The sequence below is a fragment of the Lipophrys pholis genome (assembly GCF_963383615.2).
Source record: "Lipophrys pholis genome assembly, chromosome: 5".
NCBI classification, from domain to species: domain Eukaryota; kingdom Metazoa; phylum Chordata; class Actinopteri; order Blenniiformes; family Blenniidae; genus Lipophrys; species Lipophrys pholis.
Window position 1 is genome coordinate 10,416,989 of NC_137628.1, and position 27,686 is coordinate 10,444,674.

General features: G+C 46.3%; 1 protein-coding gene across 1 annotated transcript in view; it reads right to left on the minus strand.

The window, feature by feature from the left end:
• LOC308110280 (glycine receptor subunit beta-like) overlaps positions 1-11,254 on the minus strand; it is a gene marked incomplete at its 3' end in the record, with an annotated part of 29,337 nt that extends 18,083 nt beyond the window's left edge. The window contains exons 1-2 of the mRNA XM_080464483.1: positions 11,138-11,254; positions 1,617-1,746 (exon numbers count right to left, since the gene is read on the minus strand). Coding sequence (XP_080320609.1) covers positions 1,617-1,746; positions 11,138-11,156 — 149 coding nt within the window. The 5' untranslated portion in view covers positions 11,157-11,254. The remainder of the gene's footprint in view (positions 1-1,616; positions 1,747-11,137) is intronic.
• Between the last annotated feature and the right edge of the window lie 16,432 nt (positions 11,255-27,686).

Below are 27,686 nucleotides of genomic sequence, written 5' to 3' on the forward strand. Positions count from 1 at the left end.
TATCTACTGGTTAACGTGCTGCCTAAAGGCATTTATAGCAATGTAATTTCACTAGTTTCACCTTGAATGTAGACATTTGCAAATATGAGCTCATTTATGCTGAATGAGAAAATATGGAGATTTCTTATAAAGGGGAGTAATAAGGAGTTTCAACAGTCCTCACAAACAAATCTACAGGAAAATAATCTGTTCTGGTTGATGTGTTCCATTCCAGTGTTATGCAGGTTGCTTAATATTGTCACAGTTACAGTTTTAACAAACAAGTGAGTTACTTATTAGCTACTGAAAAAAGTTACTAGGAAAATATACTAGTGTATTACTTTTAATCGTCTCAATTAAGGAGGCCCTAAATCTTTTGCACAAAGTGGTATTATTATAGTGTTGCATTATGGAAGGTGAGAGCACAGTGTGGGTCTAATGAAGCAGGAAGGTCAGGGGCCTTTTCCCAGCAGGGTTTTTAATGCTTGTAGTCTTTGAAAAGAAATCATTAAAAAAAGATAAATTAATTCAAGACACTTGATTCCATCATAAAATGTGTTTTTAATGTACCGTAATTAAGATAAAATCATATAAGCATCAATACAAAACTATAAGTATAACATAATTTGCAGGCTAGGTATAAGGTCACATTTACACATTGTCGTTATTTACAAAAACAGATGATTCCCTTTTTATGTTTACAAAAGGAACATTTTACACATCAGATGATAAAAAAAAGGAAATCACATAAACTTGCAAAAAAATCTTGTTAAAAGCCACTACAGTGATCAAAAATATTCTTCTAGATCTACTAAAAAAAAAGGCACCTTTTTGCATAATTCCTTTATATTGATCAAGTATGTGTCCTTTGTTTAAACTTTTTTTTTAAATTAGAAGTAAAATCCAAGTAAAGTGAACTTAGTGTTTTTCCTGTCTCAGGATTCTTCATCCATATAAACTAGAGTGTGGGTTTGTTTGTAGTCTATCTTCCTCTACTACAGCAATATCCCCACACCTTTCTATATCTTCATTCAGTCTGTGGTGCTTGGGAACAATGAAATACCAAATGAAACACAATAAAGATAACAAGTTAGTTTTTTGTTGTGAGAATGAATTTCAACAGATTGGCTCACATTAGTTAAACTATTCATCAGTCTTGTTTAATGAATTAATATTTTTGTAGATATAGTAATAATATTAGATATATTTGTGTAAATATATTGACTTGAATTTTTTTTTCTTGATTTCACAGATTCAATTAAATTAAATTTACTCCTGCCACAGATTAATGTATCTCTGTGTATGAGCATCCCAAACCTATAGGCAGCAGTGTAATAAGAAGCATAAAGCCTCCGCTCCTCCACATAATATTTGTGATTGTAAATGCAAACAAGTCAAAAGCTGTTGTAAAAAAACGTAAAATCTGGCACTGCTTTAACAGCATTTATTGCCATCACCAACTAAACACACAAACGTGTCTGTGAACCCTATCTTTGTTCTCTCCTCTTTAGATTAGTGGAGGAAAAAACTATTTACAGACAATATTGTTTTGGTTGTGTCTGAAAAATACCAGAATGAATGTTAAGCGTGAAGACATTTGAGCTTTCAAAGTAAATAAGGATCTGATTGCTACTCACGATGGACAGACGACTTGCTTTCCTTTCTTCCCCTTCTTTGTGGATTTTCCTTCTTTGGCGGAGGAAAGTTGCCAACAGCAAAGCAGCAACAGCAGTAGAATCACTGGCCTCAGTCCAGCAGCCATGGTGCCTGCAAACACAGTCGAACACCAGTATTAAAACACATTATGTGTAATGCACAATTCAAGATTGAAGATTTGCTCTCCTGGATGTTACTATTTTTCAGTTTTTAAAGCAATGTGTGTTAAGTGTAGTGGCTTTTTGAGCAGTCTGGTCGTTCTGTGTGAATGTGCTCTCGTCTGAATGTGTTTACCCAACATTCCGTCACTGATAGATTGGACGAGTTGCTGTCCACTGCTTAAAATGGCTGCACTGTTGCAGGCATCATCAGTTTTGTACGAGGCCCCGGGGTATTTGATTTGTGTATGCAGATAAGATGTTTCACTCCAGAGTCTCATACTGAGACCATCCAGGATTCAGTATTTGTATGAAAATAAACCTCCACCTGCTGAGTATTTCCATCCAACCTGCCAGTGAACGTCACACACACACACACACACACACACACACACACACACACACACACACACACACACACACACACACACACACACACAGTTCATCAAACCACCGTTTAAAGTCACTGAGGTCATGATGTCATCAACTCAGGGCACTTCACTTAGCAAGGATACATTAAATGAAAAACAGGTCATTTTCACAATTTGCTCTGGTCTTTGTATGACGTGCTCAATAAAACTAGCACAGATTCTCCTGCTGGATTTCCAGTCAGAAAATCTGAAGGTTTAGAAACTTTCAGCAGGACGCAGGAAGTGCAACCAGAGCGAGCTGCCTTCTGATGACAAGTGTTTGCTTGTTGCTCTCTATCGCTTGTTGTCTCTGTCTTATCCTGTTCTCTCTTCCTATCCTCTAACATCCAACCAGAACAGAAAAACAGCTCCACCAGAGTCTGGTTCTGCAGAAAGTCCCCTCCTCTGAATCTGGTTCTGCAGGTTTCTTCCTTTGGCAGAGGAGTTTTTCCACTGTGGCCTATGTTTGCTCATGAGGAATAGTTGTTTATCTTTCTCTGTTATGGCCTTAAGATGACTGAGATGAAATGCAGGACACGTCCTGTGCTTTCACCCACTGTCTAAAAATGGATATAAAAGATTGCAAATTATGTTCACAACCATCAAAACTCACATTAAGACTGTGTTAACATCGAAATCAAAGCTCACAGCAAAAAAAAATAGTTTGTTCTGTGGCTACTTTTTCTGTATTTTGCTTTGGAAGTTTGATGAAGGTCTTAATATGTCAAAATATTGGACCATCCAAAGAACCACTAAAGTTCACATTAGCAAGTAAACTACCGCTCCAAATGCAGACAGAAAGATGAGAGGCGTGTTTTATAAGACTTCTTGCATCCAGAGAGATTTAGCATGACAGTAATTTGTGACAATCCCTGTGATTACAGTCAATAAGTGGAGATGTGTTTCCTTATCCTCAAACTCACAGAAGACTCGTTCATATTCACTCCCACGTCTGAGCAGCCACTCGACTGAAAGGACTGCCATAACTTTAGACCCTTAATGAGTGAATTTGTACAGTACTTCATCAAACACAAGAAAGCTGATACTGAAGAGTAAATAATGTAGAGAAGAGGGTTGCCTGCCTGTAGACCTGCATTTTAGCAGACTTCTAAACAATCCTCAGCAATGAGGCTGTCCTGGATCTCATTGGTTTGTTCGCAAAATAGTGAGTACAATTAATACACTGAAAATTACAACCTATGTGCTCTAAAGGAACGTCCGAAGATGCGTGAGCTGTGTGTGTGTGTGTGTGGGTGTGTGTGTGTGTGTGTGCGTGTACACAGGTACACCTCATACCTGTTCCACCTTCTTCTTCCTCTCTGTACCTGCTGATCACCATGTGTTTGTACTGATGGTGATACTAAATGGCCCCACGGTGGACCAGTGGTTAGCGCTCTCGCCTCTAGAGGTTACCGCTAGGGCCTGGGGCCTTTCTGTTTGCGTGTTCTCCCCGTGTGGGTGTGGTTTTTCTCCGGCTACTCTGGTTTCCTCCCACAGTCCAAAAAAACATGGACCAGGTCTCCCTGAGCAAGACCCTCAGTCAGGGCCGTAGTTACCATTAAGGACACCGAGGTCTAGACCTCTGTATTTCTTTGATGTGTATGCAATTAAAAATAGTTAAAACAATGCTCTGGAACAGGGTGGTTTTATGAGTGGATTCACACACACATGTTCACGACAGATACTGAAATCCCTTGTTTTAAATGTTTTTGTTTTAATTGAATTTTGGTCTTCATTTCGGTCGCTACTTAGGATAATGAGTGGTGGATCTCAGTATTTCTGAAACTCTGGCTACGGCCCAGCCCTCAGCCTCCCTCAAGCTCCCCCTGCTCTGTGTGGCTGCTATAGATGGTTCAATTCTGCAAGGAATTTCTCCTCCGGGTATTAATACAGTGCTCTAAGGTTAAAATATTTTCATTTTATTATAGTTGTGCGTGCACAAGGATGTTTAATATCTTATTGCCGCTTTAATTTCTACTACCACCCTCCAAGAATTTTAAAGTGAGTTATTTGATGCTTTGTACATTTGTGCTGTTTGAAAATACACTATATCAGTAGATTTTAATGTTTTTGACAGTAACAATAGTGGATTTGTGTGATGTCTGTAACCAGTGTTGTGAATGATCCTTATTGACAGCTTTTTGCAAAGTAGACAGTGACTGTAGGGAACAACATATAATTACTCTGCAAAGAAATTCAAATATGGTGATACTAGTGAACAGTGGAGAATGTGGAGTGAACTGTGGTCCAGTAAGTGTTTTACCGTCCTGAGTATTGAAATGCTCTGTAAAAGTTTGTTTTGTGTGTTTATTTTTTCTGAATAGTAGTGCAGAAAATCCTTCAAAAAAGGTTGAAAAATCACAGATTTTTCCATAACATTTGAAATTTCTTCCACTTTCTGGTGTGTCAGCTGGTGCTAAAGTTTCTGCTACAATCGTATCCTGCTCAGAACAGACAGAAGCTGAGATTTGACTCTCAGACAAAATCAGATGTTTCGGCTTTTCTTTTGTTAAATTAGGACTTACCTTACAAATCGTTTACATGTGAATTCAAACTGAAGAAATACAAAGAGGACTGCAGATATGGGAATATCTCTTGAATGAAAGTAGAACTTGCTGGCCGTTTTTCTACCGTCTCACAGTTAGACGACCCTGTTCTTTTTTCTGGCTCAAGGTTTTCTCATAGAGTTTGCATGTTTTTCTCTTGCATGGGCTTTCATGGCACGGTCAAGCTTCGTCACACTGTATAAAGGCATGCTTGACATTCGCTGTGTCATTTCATGACTTTAAACTGGCCTAAGATGTTAACACTGTGATGAACTGTTGACTTGTCCAGATGGATTGTTTTCAACAATGTCAGCTCTCCTTCAGTCATGGTTTTTAAACAAATGCCTCCATCAGCAGTTGTGTTATTATTTGTGAAATGTTCCAGTCGCTGTGACACAGGCCAGCATGGCTTCGCACTCAGTGTGGTGATTGTCCATCACAACCTTTAGGAGTGCCGGTTTTGCAGAGTGTTGTAAAGGAATCAGGTCTCTGACATGTTGTACAAGTACACAGTAATGTACGCAGTAATCCTGCGAGTGCATGATGGTTTCTTGATAGCACATTGTGCTGGGACAGACTCCAGGTTCTCCCGATCTTTACTAAGATAAAGTTTGTTTAGAAATTTGATTAAATAGATAGCTATGTGCAATGACGGACAGATATTCCTTTCATTCATCTTTTATATAATCAGGGTTTCATTAGAATAAATGGAGTTTCAGGGGGCTGGTGTCAATTCTATCTGCTCTTGGGAGAAAGCAGGGTACACCCTGGACATGTCACATATCTATCAGGACAAAGACAGAGAGGCAACCGTCGGGTATTTAAAAAAAAAAATTCTCCATTTTTTGGAGTGTGAGAGGGAACCCCCCCACCAGAGAGAACATGGAAACACAGAAAGCATCCCAACCAGACTCAATCCAGGGATCATTTCCCTCTGAGGTGTGTATGTTAACCACTACGTCGCAGTGAGAATGGATTTTGTCACAGTAGTGAAAAACAGTTTGCACAGTGGTTGACTTTTCCCGCTTGGCCAGCAGATCCAATGGATATAATCGTTACTTCCAGACTTGGTAAATTTATTACTGTTCAAAAGTTGGATTGCCAGCCCCAGAAGACTGGTAATCATGTTGGCCCTATGGATTATGTGACAGGGTTGGACCTTATTAAAGGTGGTCGTTTGGTTCAGTTACTCTAAAGTCAAAGAAGATGCATTTTTGAGCCTCGGTGCCTTTTTGCATTTTTCAGTTACACCCTGCAGTGTCTGTAATTATTTTCTGACAGTTTGAAAGGTGACTTGCAGAGTTTTGGTATGAGTGGTCTCAATAATGATATTCAAGTATTAGAGATGACAATGAGAGCTGAGATTCATATATGAGAGACAGGCCAGGTGAATGAGCAGCTCAGTCTCTCTCTCAGAAATGTGACCATCCTGCATTTTTGTTTGTACATTGAATGGTCTGCAGTTTAGATTTTTATTAATGCCTGAAGCAAGAATCACACCCTAGCAACTAAAGTACTAATGATAACAACAACAAATACATTGAGACAAGAGTGAAAATGCAAAAACAAACAAATAAACAAATAAAAAACTAATTAAAAATAACAGAGGGCTGGTTGTTTTCAACTGGTGGCTTTTTCCAGCATGCATCATTTCTAAACAAACAAGCAAGAACGATTTCATAAAAACACAGTGTTGAGATCTGAATGTAACATTAAAGTAAAGATGCAATAACATTTACAATGAGCTATTAATCAAACTGTAAACGTAACAGTTTCGACAGTTGCAGTCTGCATACACAGAACAAGCACATTTTTCAAAAGGAAAAAAACTTTCAAACCTCCATATATCACTCATGGATTTCAGCAGCCAATGACAACAACAAATGACTTTTGAGCGTGGGACTTTTAAAAAGTTTGTATTTTTAGCTGGCCTGTTGGTGAAGTAGCTTCATTCACTGCGAGGAACAAAGAGTTTGTGCCCCAGTGGGAAAAAAAGGGGAAACACATAGACACTAGGGAAGTTTATAATCCGCATCCTTCCTGGCAGTTTACACCTAGAGTATAAAGCAAAAAACAGTCCAGGGTGGTTCCTGCTTCACCCATTGTACGTGGTGACTGGTGCCGTCCTCTTCCAGATGGATGAAGCAGTGTAGAAGATGGATTAATGTCAATGTGAGGAACTGAGTGAGGTGCAGCCACATGGCATTCCTTTGGGAAGCTGTTTCTATTTTATATATTTTCATCCCCAATTCTCTTCTTTTCATTTAAAAAGAATATGAAATTTGAACAGTGATTGCTGTTTTTAGAGGCCTTCAACCTGAAGGTCAAATGTGTCCGTGGGAAGGACAAAATGTTGAACAAAATGTTACAATTCATCTGTGTCATTGATTAATGCTCTGTCTTTGGTTAGCATTTATGGGTGGAGGATTTTATGATTGCTTCCCGGCTGCTACATCTTCTCTCTGATTTATTAACTCGTGTTGGCTGTCTCTCTCCTTCTCTCTTTAATTTCCCTTATTTCTTTACCCCTGATTCATTGAGAGGTGTCATCTGCTTGTATCAAAAAGCAGAGAGGCGCAAGCTCCTTTCATCCCCAGAACTGATCTGAGTCATGCACTTATTGTGAGCGTTATGTTTAATTATTATTAATTAGTTGTTGGTTTGTGGGACATTAGCAGTCCTTTTGGATGAATTTTCTGTCTAAATTAGCTCAACCTTTCCCAGTCCTTGTACTAGGGAACCGCTGGTGTGTGTGTCTGCAGCTTCAACACAGTGGATTTGAATGAATGGGTCATTATCAGGCTGCTGCAGACCTTCTCCTGCCTTTCTTAGGAGGAGCTGTGGCTCCATCTTCATGATTTGTTGCTTTATTAATCTTTAACTCAACATAATGAAATTTGCTTTGAATTGCAGAAGGCTTGTGTCATCATATATATTGCACATTCCTTGAGTTAGATTAATCCGTTTGTGAAATACACAATCATATCATCTTCAATTGCGCTCAGGTTCTCTACGGTTCAAAAATGTCACTTGCTTTTTTATGTCAATATTCAATATCACTCAAGAGATTGTATAAGTACACAATTACAGAAATCTAGCCAGTACCAGTGACAATAACCTCATTAGCTGAACTATCCACAATGACTAATGAGGGTCTGATAGCACCAAACACTGAGGTAATTAAAATGAGAATACATTTTTCAAGAGACTGGTAATCATTTTTCCAAAGGACCTTAACTTGTGAATTCTTATTTTGTTATGACCACTTCTAAAATGAAAAGAATTACAATCAGTCCCTCCTAACTGATTCACTTTCTTAATTAGAAGAAAATATGCATAAGGCTTTTAGTAATCAGTACAACAGTCAGAAACACACGCACACACACACACACACACACACACACACACACACACACACACACACACACACACACACACACACACACACACACACACACACACACACACACACACACACACACACACACACACACACACACACACACACACACACAGCAGTAACTGAGAGAAAGAAAAGGATTAAAGGACATCAGCACCGTATAATTGAATTGTTCTTTCATAGAATTTTGTACAAAAAGTAAGAGAACAAACAGATGGCTGTTTTTATTCTAAGCTTTCGAGGAGTGACTTCTCATCCTACCTTGCAATAATTGGGCAAGAAACAACAGCAAAGCCTCTCGAATATGGCGACAGATGTCCAAGGGAGCTGTTCTGCTCTGTTCAGCTGTTTTGCCTCACAGCTGTGAAGTCCAAGAAGAGCCGGTGTGATGGCTGGCATTTTACTGCTTTTGTTCCGTGTGGATTCTACAGATAGTTCTTTTTGGGCTAAATGTTTAAAAAGAAAGCTAAATATTAACTTTGTTTCTGCTCTCATACAATTGTAGGAAAAGTGCCTTTTTGGATTTGAAAACAGTCAGTAATGGGGAATGATTTCCATTTAAATTGGCTTTTTTTTTTTTTAAAAACCTCCAGCTGTCTCGAAACACTTTTACACAATCAGTCACGTTAACCCATTCACACACACACACACACACACACACACACACACACACACACACACACACACACACACACACACACACACACACACACACACACACACACACACACACACACACACACACACACGGTAATAGCAAAAATCGCTCTTCCATGATTGCAACCAACTTGGGGTTAAATTATTTGTAAAAAAGAAACATAAAGAAAGAAACTTCAGCACTTCAAGCATAAGAGGTGGAGATTGAACTGCCAAACATGATTGCAAAACAAGTGACTCCACCGCTTGAGCCGCAATCACCCAAAATGTTTGTGTAACACCCTCAATGAAGGCACACACAGATTTCAGTACGTTTAGCCAAAAACATCCATAAGTGCAATACGAGACACCAAGTACTGCAAAATAAAGAACATCTATCTGATTTAACCCAATAGCCCAATGATCTCGGACGTTTTCGAGCATAGGATGGGCTTTGTTTGGCTGTGGTTGTCAATTAAAATAACAACTGAGTGCCATAAAGTAAATATATTTGATGGAATAGAATCTTCAAAAGAGCACAACATTGTGTTATGATACATCAATGAGAAGGTTAATCAGCTTCAACAGAAGGAAACAGGCACAAAAAAGAAAGTATCTGCTGCCAGTCAAAATACAAGGAGACATTTTATGTATCAACAGTTAAACCGTGAGTGTGTGTGCTTTGTGTGGAGTCATCACATGTACCAGAGTTTTTGTGGCAGCTCATCAATTATGTTGATGAGTGAAGTCCTGTTGGTGATGAACGAGCCAATAGTATATGTTTTTTTGCATTCTTCAGCACAGTAAAGATGACAGGCTTTTTCTTTAGTTTCCACTCTCTGGTGTCCCGCAGCATGTGCACATCATTGTGCACAACTGCCGTCCTCTTATGTGCTGCGTTGCTGCACCTGTACATGCTCGATCCTTTTTTTAAACCAGCTGTTCCAGATTAGACACCTATTTTAAGATTGAATCTGTAGAGTTTTCTAAGAGCTTTGAAGAAAAGGTGGGATTTAAACCCTTTTTATTAATTCTTCCACATTGATGAAAGAAGATGCATTAGATTTTCTGATGTTCATTAAAATCAAAATACCATCATAGAAGGTGTCTCTCAGTAGGTAACTCTGATGAAGCCAATATGCACATGTTTTAAACAGAAAGCAAAAATCCTATTTATCTGAGACCTTTTAAGAAACAGCCAAGGTACATGCAGAAAATAATGTGAAAATGTCTTTTCAATAGAAAAAGCCGAACCATAAGAGGACCTTTCAGCTGGATATCGACCGTACAGTCTGAGAAATTATATATTTAAAAAAAAAAACTAAGTCATGAAGGGTAAATATAAAACCCCATCAAGAAATAAAGGACCTTTATTTGGAGATTCCATATCTGGAAACTAGAAGATCTGAAAGAAATAGAGGGTTTTATATTGACCATTGATTAAAAAAAATAAAAACCATCTGCCAATTGATGGTTGACAATAAATGGGAATGTATGTAAAATTGAGTTCATTAGAATACTCTGTTGAGAATATCTGACATCTGTTGAAATGCTGTGTTCAATAAATGAATTAAAAATGTGACATTTTCGATGTGGCGTTGTACAGGAGCATCCATCATACTTGTAGGCATTGTCATTGGTGACTGGTTTGAATAGACAGAAGAACCAAGCAACAAACAACATCGAAGGGCACCAGAGCTCTCTGCTGTTCACATCTGAATGTTGATTAGTTTAATATAAACTATAGCACCATTTATAATGCTTTTCCTGCCGCCTGGTTTGCTGCATTGTATTGCACAGGTATCCTTGTGGGTAATTCAGAAGCAGCGTCGTTCATTAAGATAAACTAGCGGGACAGGGAGAGGAGAGGTGGCAGCGGGGGAGTACAGAGAGTGTGTAGGGGGGTGAGTACTGCGGCGCTAGACTACACTGTCAAGATGCGATGACACAGCTCGCTGACGCTGTTATAGTCACACACACACACACACACACACACACACACACACACACACACACACACACACACACACACACACACACACACACACACACACACACACACACACACACACACACACACACACACACACTCCGCTCTCTGTCTGACAGCGGGGGGACTGTAAAAACTCATGTACATGCAGTATAGTGCAGAAACAGGTACACGGGCTCTGTGAGGCACATGCAGGCTCACAAGGACAGGACGACAGTAAAAGCCCTCTGAGGTGACATGATCTAGTACTCACTATTTTGCTCCATGTCTGTCTTGCCCCCCTTTTTCCTCTGCACACAATTCTCCCCAACACTGCAGCTACGAACACTGAACAAGACATTTAGCATTGCTCTGCTTCTTACCTCTTGTTGGTGTTTTCATCGGTTCTGCTGCATTAGAGAGATTCAGTGGTTGGTCACTGTGATGCTGTTCTAGCTGGAGCCAGACTACATGTCCTCCCTCTCCTCCTCTCTCGTCCTCTATGCTCTGCTGTCCGGTGTGTGTTCCTTTATCTGCACTGCTCTCACACTCGATTCCAAGTTCTGCCTCTGCCTGCCCAGAGGGAAGGAGCACAGTACTGTTAGCGACTTTACAGCTCATTAGTAGGCTGCATTCTACAAATCAGTTTACTTGGATGTGTTACATGAAGGAACAGAGCAAGGTAGTTATTTATAGCTGAAGTAAGTACAGTAGCAATAGAAAACTATCAATCATTCCATCTGTTTTATTGCTTCTGTAAGTGGAATCATGGATAATAGCCTTTTTTTTATTTTACAAACCCTACAACCTTTAACAGAAAAACATGCACACATGTCCGTGCAGCTTCTCCATTTATCCACTCCAGGGTGTCATGAATCGTGACAAACCACAAAACAGACTCATGCACAGGAAAAAGAGTTCAAAGTGTTTATTTTGAAAGTCAAACAGCAGAAATATTGAAATTAGCCATCCAAAAGGTAATCCATGAAAAGAGGTTATAGGTTCAAAAAAATCTGGGAGTCCTAAAACACAAGGAATGTTGCGGGATGTCACATTGTGAACATACGAAGACTATCTGGCAATTGACACATGAGGGAAAGGGGTTTAAAAACATTGGGAAGGGGGAAGACACAGGTGAGACACATTGGACGTAATCAGACGCAGAGGGAGGACACACAGGAAAGAGGAGTGAGCATTGAAGGTGACGAGAGAAGTGAGTATCAAAATAAAACATGGAGACAAACAGGTAAGACACATTACACAGACACAGAAGCAGACCTGACAGTACCCCCCTCGCGATGGTTGACACTGGATGGCCTAAGCTGGTCTGAGTTAGGGTTAGACTTAGGGGTCAACAGTTTCACAATGTGGGCCGGCTGGCCGTCCAGGATGCATGAGGGAGGCAAAGAGGGTGCTGGTGGTACCAGGGGGCTGGATTGTACAGATTTCAGCCAGCTGATCAGGAACATGGGATTGAGCTTCATGGTCCTGGGCAGCTTGAGTCTCATGGCACAATCATTAATAGTCTTTTGAATAGTGAACAGTCCGATGAACTGAGATACCAGCTTACGGGAGGCCAACTTATCTTTTTCGGGGGTGCCTAGGAACGGTGACGTCAGCTGCCAGATTGTAGTGGTGTCTGTCTGAAGTAACGTCCATGAGCCCATTCCCAGAGGCATCTTCTATGGCTGACCAAAGCCGTGGCAAGGGAACCCCCACCTCAGATTCCAGTGCCAGGAACAACAGGGATTGGTATCTCTGGGTGCACTCAAATAGTGAGATCCCAGTGGAGGAGCATTGCATTGATTTGTGGGCAGATATCAACCCATATGAGTTGCTTTGCCCATGACGAGGGGTCCCGAGAGGCCAGAATCCTGAGGACTGTCTCCCATTCCTGGTTACGTCTCTCAAACATCCCTTTGGTCTGAGGATGATACCTGGAGGAAAGACTCACCTGCGCCCCCAACAGCTCGCAAAAGGCTTTACAGAACTTGAACACGAAATGCGTGCCCCAGTTGGACACCCCATCAGAAGACTGACAGAACAGATGGCCACAAACCCTGGATGTTCTTCTCCATGTTAGGTCACCAAAACCTCTACCTGGTCACAGAGAGGGTTCTTCTCACTCCCAGGTGACATGAAACAGGTGAGGACTGGGACCACTGGATCACAAAGGATCTAAGGGGTTCAGACACAAAGAGGCAGTTGGGTTGGCACTTTCTTGGGACAGTCAGGAGGTGGTGTACATCGCAGTGGTCGAATGTAATGAAGATGTCATTTCCCTGCGGGAGCCTGAAGGCAGAGGAGAGGAATGGGAGGGGGAACCTGGAGTTGACTGTGATCTTGTTCGGGCTCTAGTAGTTGATGCAGGGACGGCATTTTTTTTCTTTTTTTTCCACAAAGAACATTCCCACCCCTGCAGGTGACAATGATAGTGGGATGATGCTGGCAGTGAGGGAAGTGAGGTTTCCTGAAAGCAAGTCTATATCACAGTCATAAGCATGATGTGGTGTAAGGAAGAAAGCCCAGGTCTAGCTGAAGAACCCAGTGGATCCAGAGCACCAAGGACACACCAGGAGAGACTGGTAAAGAAGTAGGCATAGGTGCAGAGTGAATAGGTGATGCTCATGTAGCAGAATGGATTCTGCTCCCTCCTCACTGCTCTCTGCCTCTCCCTCACAACAGATACACTGATTAGTGGGCGGCTCTCTGGAGAGTGTATTTACCATAAATTTCCAACAGAAGAAGACTGCCTAATAGAAGAGCACCACCCTTTTCCAAAGATGTGGAGCATGCGAAGAAAGAAGAAACCTCACTAATTGATAATCAACAGTCAATAAAAGATTTTTTCCAAGTTTTTTTTATTTTGTTCTTTTATTTAGATCGTCCTGAGTGTTTTTTTGGACTAAAAACAAGGAAACTTGTGGAATGTGTCCACCTGAAAGAAGAATGACAAGAGTATTGTTTTAATCTTAAAAAGACCTGAGGAACCAGGTATATTCTTATTGTGATATAAGGGTGTTAAAAGGGGCATGTTATGCAAAATTCACTTTCTGCAGGTTTTCCAACAGTAACATGAGTCCTCATACTTGGAAATGATGCCCCAGAGGTGAACTAAGTCAGTCCTCTCACTCCCTTGCTTGTTTCAGTTTTTTAAAAGTGTGTGATCCAGTGAGCCAATCAGAAATCAAACCCTGTAGTGTCATCAGAGGTTCATCCAATCCCAATCAATTAGGCAGGTCTGCTCTGGCACATGGCACCATGACCGAAAGTACTTCCTCCTCTTACCAAGATGGGCATGTGTGGGCGGAGACAGTCCAACTACCACAGACACAGCAGATTCTGAATGCAGCTCATATGATCCAATATAAAAATGGTTAAAAATCAAAGAAAAGCTAATTTTAGGGAAATAAACTTTGAATGCAACGTTTTTGGACTTATGAGATCCTTGTGAAAATGTTGAAAAGCTGTATAATATAACCCCTTTAGGTACTAGGTTTGGTGACAGTTTGTAGCGATAAGGAGGTGATAATTACGTGACTGTTATGAATCAGCAGAATTTCCCAAATAGTTAAATCAGCTCAGACTGTGTCCCAGTGATTGTACCAAAGTTTTCTATGTCTGAGAGTGTTAAATCACTGAACGGTTCATCAGTATTCCTGCTACAACCACACTATGAGGCAGAACAACACTCCAAGCATCGTGGTGTAAAGGTTAACAAAAACCAGAAGTCAGAACTATTCAAGAAGGAAACAAATGAGAAGCCAACAGCAACACACACACACACACACACACACACACACACACACACACACACACACACACACACACACACACACACACACACACACACACACACACACACACACACACACACACACACACACACACACACACACACACACACACACACACACACACACACACACACACATGTTGGGGTCAGCGTGTGATCAGAATATGCAAATTACCCTAGTGGTAGGCTACCGGAAGGTTCTACCCTGTCAGAGGTAATTTACATATAAACGAATCGCCAAACAGAAGTAAATTGTTATTTACGGGTTGACAATTACTGATCACTAGCGGTAGGCCACCAAAGTAATGGATTACTGGAGTAATAGATTACTAAGGTAATGTACCAAGTGTAAGTTATGCAAAGCTATAAAGGTTGATTGGAGTAAATAGTCAGTTATCGGCCAACAGCTTTGAGCTAAAAAGGGTCGCCTGACGGGAGGAACCTCCACGGGGTCCAATCGCGAAGGCGGTCCACCAGTGGCACGACCGGTCAACAGGCGTGACGGGTCACTCCTTTGTTGACAACTGCGGGTCAGTGGCGTGACCTACCGAAGCGCCTGTGGACCCACAGGAGGCGACTCGCTGGAGTAACCGGGGAAAAGCTCAAGCTGCGAAGGCGTCACAAATGGCTATTGACCTATCAATGAACAACGGTACTTGATTACGAGTGATGATTAAATTACGGAGAGCAACCTATGATTCAAGTTATCAATGAAACAAACCTGCGATTTGTAAGTCAATAACTGAGGGGAGGCTGAATTACTTCGGTGGAGTGGACCACCGAAGGTGATCTGCAAGTAATTTAGAATGGATTGTTAATCAAACAAGTTTGGTTATTTATCTAATAACAATCGGGAGTAATCAAGGAGGAGTTGGAATTAATTAAGTAAAGTCGGGGTTTACTAATTAAATACAATGAGTTATTTGAATGAGCTAAACCATTGAAATTGAATTAAATGCAGTTAGGATTATTAATTGGATAAACTTGCGCTTTATGAATTAATAATACTGGATAATTGGATGCTGAGATGCACGAAAACCACTTAAAAATGATTAAAAGCACTCTTGAGTATTAATTGAATAAATTGACTAATTTATTAATTAATAAAGCATACAAATTATCTATCTGCAACAAAAATAAATGAACAATAGCTTAGAGACAATTCAAGTTGTGATTAGGTTAACTGGGTAACAGATCAATCAATAATAGTGCGGGTAATTAACCACAGAAAATGCGATGAAACACTTAAAATTATTTAAAAGCAATGCGGGTTATTCCCGTGGAAAACCTGCATTCATTCGCCAACGCCTCCTAGGTGTGTTAAATTACCCAAAGCGTTAAAATCATTGAAATTGATTTAAACCATTCAAACTATTAATCAATTGAATATTACCGTTACTTAATCAAAGTCGGGGCACCAGCTGAAGTTAGGGTCTTAAAAGAAACATCAGTCTTAAAAAAGAAAGTTCAATTAAAATGTTTAAATTATTATTTCTGATTGAAATGATAATCGCAATTTAACTGAAGCAGGAAAGGAAGGCTGTAAATCCGAGCACTGACTGTTACAACCAGCAGTTGTCGCTGAAAAGCACACAAAAACCACCAAGAATCGTTCAATTCAACTATTAAGTGTTTATTAACAAACGTCTATTCCTAAATCATCAATCTATGAATCACATCTAATCAATAAACATCAAGCAAGATCTCATAAAACAACACAATACAAAACAAAGCCAGCTAATAAAGTGTGTGTGTGTGTGTGTGAGTGTGTGTGTGTGTGTGTGTGTGTGTTCGAGTGTGGGGGAGCGATGTGTGTGAGTGGGTGTGTGTGTGTTCGAGTGTGGGGAGCGATGTGTGTGTGTGTGTGTGCGGGTTTGTGGAGCGAAAGGGGCGTGACTTGGTGAGAGGGTAATGACCACGAACGTCCACCAGAGGGAGGTAGACGTCGGCGGTCCGGTGTAATCACCCGATCTGGCCACTAGGTGCGCGTCGGCGCGCGGGGCAGTTGTGATGACTTAATGCAACCACCAGATGGCGGTACGAGCGGTTGCAATTACCCACGCGACTACCAGAGGGCGCCAAACGGCTCGGCGACCCGGCGAGGAAATCGATGTGATTACCCACCCGGTCACCAGAGGCGCTCGGCGTGCTCTGCCTGGGATAGCGTGACGTCACTGAGCTCCGCACGGGCCGTAGCCGTCGGGAGCGCGCCGGATTCCTTGTGGCCGAGAAATCCGAGCCGCAGTGAACTACACACGGTCCCAGGGACGCACTGAAAGGAGGCGCTTGGAGGCAGCGGCGGCCGTACCGTGCGCTGGTTAGTGAACAGGGAAACAGAGGAGAAGAGGAGAGAGAGAGAGGAGAGAGGAGGGGGTGTCTGACTGTGTACACTGACGCGACCGCCTCAGCTTACACGTACAGAGTCCAAAAACGGCTGTTCAGGCAGATATGGACTCTGGGAGCAGAAGCGTGAGCTGAGGATGAGGAGGCTCGCGCGTGCGTGCGATGATTCGCGTGGATGGCCGTCCACGCGTAGACACAAAAGTACTCAGAAACAGGGATCGGCGTCCCAAAGTTACAAGTACCAACAATAAACACACAGCAATAATAATATCACGTTATTCTAATTCCTGCCCAGACTCTAAGCCTTACTTGGTTGGACGAGGGGGAAACGTGCTTCCGTGGCCAGGTGAAATCCGTCGATTTGTGGCCGCGGGCGGTTCTCTGGCGTCCCAGAAAATAGAGACCTGACGTGGACTACGGAGGGGAAACCCGTAGTGTGATCCGAGGGGCGATCAGCAGCTTCTTGCGATGAGGGGGGGAGTGAAGAAGCGATGCTCAGGTCGGTCTGCAGACGAGCGTGCGGTTGCAGCGCGCGCTCGGGGTCCGGATGATGCAAACAAAAAAAGGAAGAAAAAAAAAGAAGGGGAAACCAAAAATAAAGGGAATTCCCGCTTTTCTTGAGCTCGTCCAGCGAGGTGAAGAAAATTCAGGCCCGGTCCAGGTGCGTTAACACGAGGCGCTTTGTCTCCTTACGAAAAGGTGCGTCTGGGTTGACGCGATTTCGTTTTGGAAGAGGCTGGATCTCTTCCCGGGCCTGAATTTATACCGTTATGATGTCTTCCGGGCTCCCCGCGGCGTTGGCCGTGGTTCAGCCAATCCACGCGGGGTTGGCTTGCGCGTCACCGGGCCGGTGACCCGGTGATGACGGGATTTTGGGTCCCCCTGCCGTCGAGCTGCAGTGCCGCAGCTAGAGGAGGGGGGACCCGGGGGCCCCCCAGGGGGGGGTCATGTGATCAATGGCGAATTTTCCAGGGTTGAGCACATGGTTTCTTTGTTCTCAAAGAAACGTGGCTCACCCCCCTCCTCGCCCCCCCCCCCCCTTCCTCATGAGGGTGAGTGAACAAAGGATTTTGGCTCCAACATCCCCCCTTTGTTCCGAAGAGTGGGATGCAGGTCACAGTCTTTGGAGCAAACCTGGGCCGAACAATCCATAGAATCTGTGAACGTCCCCATGTCCTGTGAAACATACTGTCCTTCTCTGTCCACCAGTTCACATGTGAGGTTATTTCCTGAGCAGGCTGGGCTAGTCTGGGCAGGCTAAGGCTAGTCTGGGCAGACTTACTATTTCTATTCTAACTATCTAAGCACACATACATTTCATTTCTTAAGGGTCGTCACCAGTGAACATGAAGGAGGTAGGAAAGGGACAGGAGAGTGAGAAATAGGAAGGGAACGGGTGGTTAGGAAAAGGGTTAGTAGGCCGTGCCTTCACCTCTTGGTTGGGTGAGGGCTGGCCTATTGTGTGTTTGTGGATGGGCCCACAAAACGTGGCGAGACCAGGGTCAGGGAATCCAGTCGGGCCTGTAGTTTCTGGATGTACTTGTACATCGCGTACGCCACTACGGCCGTGATGATCCAGCCACTGAGCAACATTCCGAGCGCTGCCATGCTGATGGGATGGTCTTGGTATGGGTGTCCACCTGCCCGCCTAGGGAAAGTGGCTGAGAGCCCTGTGGGCTTTAAATTGAATTTAATCAATTTGGTTCCCTCAGCCAGAAGCTGGCTTTGGAGGGTGGCATCAATTGTGAAATTGTGCCCGACGAATGCATCCATCATCTCAATCTCCACCTCGTGTCGGTCGGCATCGAGATGATGGAGGATTATGTCGTCAATGTGTACTGTAGCCCCTGGTGGGACATTGAGGAATATTGTTTGATTGGGCAGGGTGAGCTTGGTGGCTATATCATGGCGGTCGTAGGACATGGTCGCTTCAGAATGAGGTGTGTTGACGAGCCATCGACTACCTGCTCTCTCTACTCTGGTCTCGGTTCCTTCATCTTTGATGGACAAACTACCTTGACATTTCTGCTCCGGGGCGTCTGCCCTCAGCCCACATAGATAGTTGGTGACATCTCTAATGAAAGGGTTGCTGGGACAGATCCAGTGAATGTCTTTGGTGTTTGTGCACATGCTGAGATTGGGGACCAGGTAGAGTGAGGGGTTGTCGTCGTGGTAGGCGAGTGTGGGTGGCGTTCGGAGGTGTACGTGTGTGTTACCCTCCCAGAATCCCACATTCAATACGGTTTTTAAACGGTACACATTCTGCTTTTCAATGATTGGTAGGTTTAGGATAAATCCTAACTCTAGGTTCTGTGGGTTCACAGAGATCGGAATAGCACTGCCGAGACTATATGCCAGATGTACCTGTGAAGGTTGTACAACAGTGGTGGTAGTGGTCTTGAGAATCTGTTCAACCAGTGTTAGTGGAACTAAGTACGTGGGGATCTTCCCGGTACTGAGGCTACTCACGGAGGAACTGACTTCTCTAAGGAGATCTTGCATAAGATCCCTGACTATTCGCACATACGTTATGTCCTCACTGACGATACTTGACAAGGTTGTTAAGGCATGCAAGGTGTTATTGATTAAAGCAGAATGCAAGTTTACAGTGAGTATGGTTCCCTGAACCGTTTTGGTCAAGCCTTGTAACTGTTCACTCTGTATTAGGAGTCTCTGTTGGATTTCCGGCATTTCTTCTTCGAGTTCCCCGACATGTCTCTGAAGGGCCTTCAGGCTGACCGAGTTGGCTGCGGAGAGGCCAATCGAGAACAGCGAGCCGATGCCTGCTGCTGCGGAGAGCAGTGCACCGAGGAACCGCTTGGGTCGCTTACCGTCGCTGAGGTCTTTCTCAGTGACCATGAATTTGTCCAACTGTTCAAGCATGTGAACCGTTGCCTGTTTCGCATGCTCGATGGTGTCGGTGGTCTGGATTCCGCTTAGCCTCCCCTCAGTCAGCTGGGGGGGCTTGCGGATGTGGTTGCGGTATACATCCCAGGGGTCTAGGCGCACGTAGAACCTCTGGGTGTATAAGCCGCACCGGGTGATGAGAAGTCCAGGCGACCCCTGAAGGATGATGCCCGTTGGGGGGCCTGGTTCAACTATCACCATGGATGAGGTGACTCGGAGGCTGAGCAGGATGCCAAAAATCCAAGGGAGATCCATCCTGGAACAGATGAAGCGGAGAGATGTGATCACTATTGGGGAGTGGATGGTGGTAGCAGGGTTAGTGCATGCAGGGTGTTATTTGCATGCAAGTTGCCAGGCCCTACTAGTGAGCTTGTTATTGGTCTTGGCCGAGAAGTTCTCCCCCCTCGCTTGGAGGGGTTTCAACCTCTCGGCCCGGGAGACTGAATGGCTTGAATGGTTTGATCTGATTTGCATGGACCCATTTGTATACCGGGGGTTGTCTTGGCTTTGGGATCCTGATCCGGTAAGCCACCGGTGACAGTTTCCCCACGATTTCAAACGGGCCCGACCACCTCGGGAGGAACTTCCTTGAGGTCCCTGCGGGATGAGCATATTTGAAGTAGAACACCTTGTCGCCCACCTGGTACTCCTTTGGGGATGCAGCGCGATCATAGTAGGCCTTTGCCCCCTGAGCGCTGGCTTCCAAGTTTCCTTGGGCCCAGGAGAAGGTGGTTTTAAGGTGTTCCCGCAAATCGGTCACGTATTGATGTGCAGTGTAGGCTGTGGCCACACTGACATCTTCGGGGTGGTACAACAAGTGGAGTGGAAGGGTCATTTCCCTGCCGGTCATCATCTCAAAGGGAGTGACTCCTGTGGAGCGGTGCGGGGTGGACCGAATGGCCATGAGCACCAGGGGGAGTTTCACGTCCCAATCCTTACCATTGCTGCTGACATACTTCCTGAGCATGTGCGTGATGGTACGGTTGGCCCGTTCAACTTGACCAGATGACTGGGGGTGGTATGCCAGATGGAATTTTACCTCCACTCCTAAGATGTGGTACAGGTTTGTCATGACTTGGGACGTGAAGTGAGTACCTCTGTCGGAGTCGATGGAAAGGGGAAGTCCCCAGCGGCTGAACACGTGGTTCAGAAGGAGCACAGCGGTCGTGGTGGCTGTGTCGTTGGGTGCTGGGAGGCACTCGACCCACTTGGTGAAGGAGCAAGTGACTGTGAGGAGGTATTTGTTACCTCTGGCGGACTTGGGGACAGGTCCGACCCAGTCTACTTGCAGGTGCGACCACGGGAAAGTGACCCCCCTCCTTTGGAGTGGGGCTCGGTTCAGTGGTTGTGACGGTTGGAACTGGCAGCAAACTAGGCAGCTCTGGACGTATAGTTTGGTGTCATGGGCCATGGTGGGCCAGTATGCCACCTGCTGGAGGGTTTGGAGGGTTGCGTGGGAGCCGCGGTGGCCACCCACCGGTAAATCATGTGCGTGTGCTAACATGATTCCCCTGTGGTCGGTGGGAACCACCCAACGGGTGGGACCCTGGCCTTTAGTGTGAACCAACAAGCCCTTCTCTAGCGTCAGGTGTGGCAGCTCGCGGAAGAAGGCTTTCAGTTCGGTTGGGCTGCCCGCTGGAGCTTGTGGGGTCCCGTCCGTGTACAGGTCCTCCACCAGCTGTCGGACAATCACGAGCACGGGGTCTTGTTCCTGCATCGCGATCAGGTCTGCATCACTTGGCTTGCGTCCGAGGTGAAGTGTCTGTGCGTCAGCGTCGGCACCCTCTTGCCTCTCTCGCGCTTGCCTGCGGGTGATAGCGTTGACCCCACACGGTTGAGGAGGGAGCCACTCGTGTCGGAATTCCCAAGGCCTACCCTGTTCTGCCCCCAGCTTGGCTAAGCGATCAGCCTCATCATTCCCAGCTTTGTCGGGTCCTTCAACTTGGGAATGACCCTTGACCTTTTTCCAGTACACAGTCATTCCCTTGTCAGTGACGAGCTGGTCACATGTCAAAAACAGCTCGGCGTGTTTGACGTCTTTGTTCCGGGCATTCTTCATGCCATTCGCTTTCCACGTGGGGAAGTGCGAAATGAAGCTATGGCGGGCATAGTTCGAATCAGAACAAATCACCAGTTGTCTGATGGATTGCCCAGCTGCTTGCTGGAGGGCGATGACCACTGCTGCGATTTCGGCGTACTGACTGGTTTTCGGACCCAGCTGGAAGTGATCAGGCACCTCGCTTCTGCCGACCCAAACAATGCCCACGCCTGCCCTCATTTGGCTGTCGTGGTGGAAAGAGCAACCATCGACATAGACTTTCGGCATGCCGTCACAGATGTTTTCATCATGGTAATGATGATTGGAAGGGAGGGTCTGTGTCTTGACCAGGAGAGGTTGGATGTTGGACTGTCCCTCACAGTCACAATGTTGGCACGCAGCCAGACCTTGGCCCAAAGCCATTTTGTGGTTTTGTGCGTATTTAACCTCGATGTCATAACCTTGGAGTGCCATCATCCAGGCCGCGATGCGGCTGTTGGACACGCGTCCTTCCCTGAGACGTTGGCTGTTCAGGAAAGAGACTGGTTGATGGCAGGTTTCGATTGTCACCTTCTGACCCCCAATGTAGCTGCGGAAGTGCTCCACAGCCCAGACGGTGGCGAGGAGAGATTTCTCACAGTCGGAGAACTTAATCTCTACACTGCTAAGAGGTCGGCTGGCGTAGGCCACGACTCTCTTGTCTGTGTCGTACTTCTGTGCCAGAGCCGCGCTCAGGCATTGAGCAGAGAACCCTGCCTCAAGGAGGAACTCTTTGTCCTTATCTGGGTACGCCAGACAGGGTGCCACGCAGAGTTTCTCCTTCATGAGGCGGAAGGATTGTTCTTGGGGGGCTCCCCACTCAAAGGCCTTGTCTTTGCGGAGGAGTTCTGTGAGGGGTCTGGCAATGTCCGCATAATCCTCGATGAATTGACGGGAGTAGTTGCAGACCCCAAGAAAGCTCCTCAGTTCTGACACATTAGTTGGGGCTTTGATGTCTTGGATGGCGCGAATCCTCCCCGCTTGGGGTTCGATTCCGTCAGCGCCAACTGTTAACCCCACGTATTCAACCCTGGTACGGCACCACTGACCTTTGCGAAGTGCCAGTTTGGCGCCTGCCGCCAGGAGCTGGTTCAAGACGTGTCTTATCTCGGCTAAATGCTCCTCAAAGGTGCAGCTTCTCATGAGGATGTCATCCACATAGATGAGGTTGCCTCGGGCGGCGGCGTCACTCATCGCTTTGTGGAGGAAGATGTTGAACTCAGATGGTGAGTTTGAGTAGCCGAATGGGCACCGGTTCCAGGTGTACTGGCGGTTGCCAAAGGAAAAAGCAAGTTTGTACTGGTCAGATGGATCCACTTTCATGGTCCAAAATCCATTTGCCACGTCGACTGTGGAAAAGAAACGAGCACCTTTTACTTTGGCCAGCTCCTGATCCAGGTGGATCATGGGCCAGCGAGAAAGAGGAACCTGTTTGTTCAGCGGGCGATAGTCGATGGTAAGCCGCCATTTACCAGTGGGTTTTAATACTGGCCAGATTGGCGAGTTGTACGTCGAGTTGCACTCTCGGATAATGTTCTTCTCTCGCAGTTTGTCAAGGATCTCCTGGATGGATTCATAGGCAGCCAGCGGGATTCTGTACTGGCGTACGAAGGATGGTGGCGCCATTGGGTCGGTAGGAATGCGCACTAGGTGAAGGTCTGTAACCCCACAATCATGTGCATCCCTAGCAAAGATCGCTTGAAATTCGCGGAAAACATTTCTGAGTGCTTCTCGTTGTTCCCGTGTCGTGAGAGCATCTGCTTTTTCAAGTTGCTGCTCAATCTCTGACTCAAAACCAGAGTACGGTTCCTCCGGTGCAGACCCTGGCTGCCCACCGGGGTTCTCAGCACTTTCTGGTTGAGTCGCCAGCGCGTACACTATCATGTCACCTTCGGTGCTGAGGGTTGAACCACAGATTGCCTCCTGTGCGAGGGCTTCGTGACGAGCAATGGTGATCATGCGGGTGGGGAACGTGTACAACACCTTGTCGAGTGTCTCGTCCCTGATGAGGGATGGAGGTAGGTCGCCAATGACGGGCACCCTGAGCTCGAAGTCGTGAAATGAGCTGTCGACCAAGACGCCTAGTGGTTTTCCCGCATTCACCTGAACCGGATTGTGGGTCAGGTTCTGGACTAGCAGGTAGGCTGAGCGGTTGGTTAGCTCTAGAAGGGGTGTGCCACAAATTGTCAGGCAAAGGTCAGAAAAGCACGGTAAGGGTTGAAAGAATGCTTGTGGGCCAAGCATCCTCTGCCCCTTGAGCAGTGCGAGACGGATTGGGAACCCGGCTGTCCGTGCTGGAATTGTGGCTTCCAACTCACTAGCAGCGTGACACGCCTGCGGGATCGTCTGACCGGATGCCATTTGCTCCGGCTCGGTCGTCAGATGCTGCGTGTCCGCGCTCGCCAGTGACCACAAAACCTGGTTCACGGCGTCCAGCTGGACTCCAAGCCTGACAAGGAGATCCGCTCCTATGTGACAAGGAGGGCGGAGCTGCGGGACGACACTCATATAGTGCATGGCTTTCTTCTGCCCTATCTGCACGGAGAGGGCACATACACCAGTTGCTTTGATTAGTGTCTGCGGCGACCCTGCAGCAAGCAGGCGATGGCTGTGCTGCACTTGGACAAGGAGTGCGTTGTGTTGGCACAGATCCTTTAGAAGATCGGCATCAATGGCAGATTTCTCTGACCACAGAGCCAAGAGTGTCTCTGGGACCAAGGTCCCATTCAGGTGTACCCCCCCCACGATGTGGGGATTGTATAGTGGAGATCCATCGTTCGCCAGTGCGCATAGGAATGATGGATGCTCTCTCAGAGACTGATAGCTCCTAGACTGCCGCGACTGCTGGCCGTCAGGGAGCATGACAAGAGGGGTGTTTGAGCCAGATTCTTTGGAAGGCGTACACATGGGATTAGAACTTCTGGACTCGATGGCAGCGTTCATGCTGTCAGAAGAGGGAGGGTCCATGTCTGGACCGATTCGAGTCGGGTTGCGTACTTGGGCCCAAAGGTACCCGCGACGGCAATCGATCAGTGGGGCTAATCGGTTAAGGAGATCTTGGCCAATGAGTAATGGTTCTGTGTCCAGCGTGGTGACATAGATGGGATGCACCAAAGACATCTCTTGGAAAGTGACATCCACCCAGACGCGTTGGGTGATGGGTGAAGTGTCCTGAGTGAAGCTTCTGATGTTAATGCTGCAAGCTTCGACCTGCAGTGGCTTTCCAAGAGACAGCAGAGCTCTCGCAAGCTCGGCGAAGGTGGCTGAACACATTAGGCTTATTTCGGACCCGGAATCTAACAGCGCGAGGGCGTTTACACATCCTCCCACCACCACGGATGTGTAGATGCGGTTGGCGTTCTCTCGGTGCACGAGATTGCCTAAGAAAGTCAGGAACGGCAAATCGGTGGACTGGGAAGCTGTCGTTCTTGAACGTTCTCCCGCCTCACCTGTTTCTCCCCCCCACCCGACAAGGTAAACCTTGTTTGTGGTGGGTCGGGGCCGCCGCTCTAGTCAGGAGGGAGGGGGCCTACGTCCCCGTCCCCTTGAGGGGGGGTGGCGCCCCCTTTGGTTGGACAGGTCCAAGTTCTGTACAGCCTCTTTGATGCAGGTTTGAACCCACTGCTGTAGCTCAGTCTTTAACTGGTCAGCTCTGTAGCGACCGTGGTCCCTTTCCGAACCTTTCATTTTCCACTTTGAATTCGGGTCGGGCCCTTTCTTCGGTTGGAAGTTTTGTTCTGACCTGGCCCATTTTCCACCCTTTTGATTCTGTTGTGCGCCTTTCTGCTCAGACGGAGAGGGTGTACCAGACCCTCCTCCAGCATTCGTTCTGGGTGTCGGCAACTCATCGCCCTCAAGCCTCAAATCCGTGTTTTCCCTTGGCTCCATTTCCAGGACCCTCTGGTCAATGTCAGGCTTCTTACCCGGGCATTGACGCAATTCCCACACCATCTGCGCGTGCTGGCGCAGTTCCTTCATGGTGGGTTTGGCGGTCCTGCAAAATAGAGCCACATCGAACCTCCCACTGTCGTGGAGGTTGTTGACAAACAGAGACTTGAAGGCGTGATCTTCCTCCAACCCCGGTGCATTGCGGCCTTGGAAGTAGGCCACTCGTAGGCGCCTGTAATACTCCTTTGGAGGTTCAGACTTCCGTTGGGTGATCGCGAATGCACCAAACGTTGCCGAAGCAGGGTCATTGTACAATGAATACTCTTCCCGGAGAGCCTGGCAGAGGGTGGAGTACCGGTCTCGGGTGTCTGGCGGCAGGGATTCCATGAAAACATGGACTGTTCTGGACGTTGTTTTCCAGAGAAGCTTTAGCTTCTCCCGCATGGAAGGACGTGCGATGTCGAGGAGGCAGCGTTCAACCTCACGGAGGTAGTCCTCGATACTCGCGTCCTTGTTGCTCGGGTCAAAGCGTTCGATGTCCTTTGCGAGGGATTCGAGCTGGCGGGTCCGGACATCCCACCCCCTCACGGGACTGGGGCCGTCAGAGTCCTCTGACGACAGTTCCCCGTGGACTGCTGTCTGACGCGGGTCGGGGCCGCTAGGGCCATACAAGGGAGGTCTACTGGGGTGTAGAGGCACCCTCCTGGACCCCTGCTCCCGACTGCTAGCGTCGCGTGGGGGCTGCAGATGGGAAGGAGTGGCGGAGTCGTCGAAGCGCACCGTGCTGCGGCTGCGCGTGGGCTGAAAAGAATCACCATCTAAGCTATATGAGGCGTCATACCTCTGCGTTGTGGCGCATGAGGAGTCGATAGTGCCAGACCTCTCTGGCGAAGCCAGATTACGACGACCCCAATTAGGGTCACGTTGCGCACCTAGGGTGGCAGTGTAAAGCTGGTGTCGGAGATTTTCTTCCCTCTCCATGCCCATCGCGATTAGCGACTGAGCTTCTTCTAGGTTTTCCTTTAACTCCTGGATCTGAGGCTCACTCTCTAGTGTGCACTCATCGACCTTCGTCTCCTTATGAGGAGGCAGAGCCCGTTGCTTCTCGGGCTCTGAAGGCTGATCCTCGTCCTTGGAGGCGTCCAGCTCCTGTCGGAGGCGAGCGTTGTCCTTGGATAGCCTCTGGTTGTCCAGACGCAGCCGATCCGTACGCTCCTCCGCCTCCTTTGACTGTAGCTCTGCTCTACGCTGGTAGAGCAGGCTGATCTGGCCCAGGACGTCCGGCACTGTACGTGCCGGCTTGTCCCCTGGGTTGTTGACAAAACTTACCAGCTCTCGGATCTTTTCTTCGCAAATCTCAACGCTGTAGCGTTCGAGATTTGCTTTCTCCTCCAGGGAGAGACGGACGAGGTGGGACACCACGTCTCGTATGGCCGGCTCAGTTAGCACCGGCGGAGCCTCGGCTCCCTGTGCCCGGGAACTCTTACCCTCCATTGAGTGGTTGAGATTTACGCCCGAAGTCAACAACGTTAGCTGTGGTTAACGGCAAATTAGCTTTGCTACTGCACAGGTAACGGCTGTACCTGTGTCTTACAAACCTCTCGGTTTCGTTAATTGCTCGAGCTGCACCCTATCCAAGTTAGTCAGATGCGTCTAACACCTTGGCGAGCAATATTGTTAGTGTCTATTAATCGTAGTCAGAAATCTTAACACAGCGTGTTAATCATGCGTAGAATGCAGGGAAAGCAAGGCACTAACCACTTCACAACTGATTTCACACCACAAGTGACTTTGTTCGACAGTGCTGAAAAAGTGTATCTTGAAAACCAATTCTGGGAGAATAAAGTTAACGGCTACACCTTAAGTGAACGATTCAGGATTATTTTGTGCAGTTATTCGTAACAATGCTGGTTTACAACAG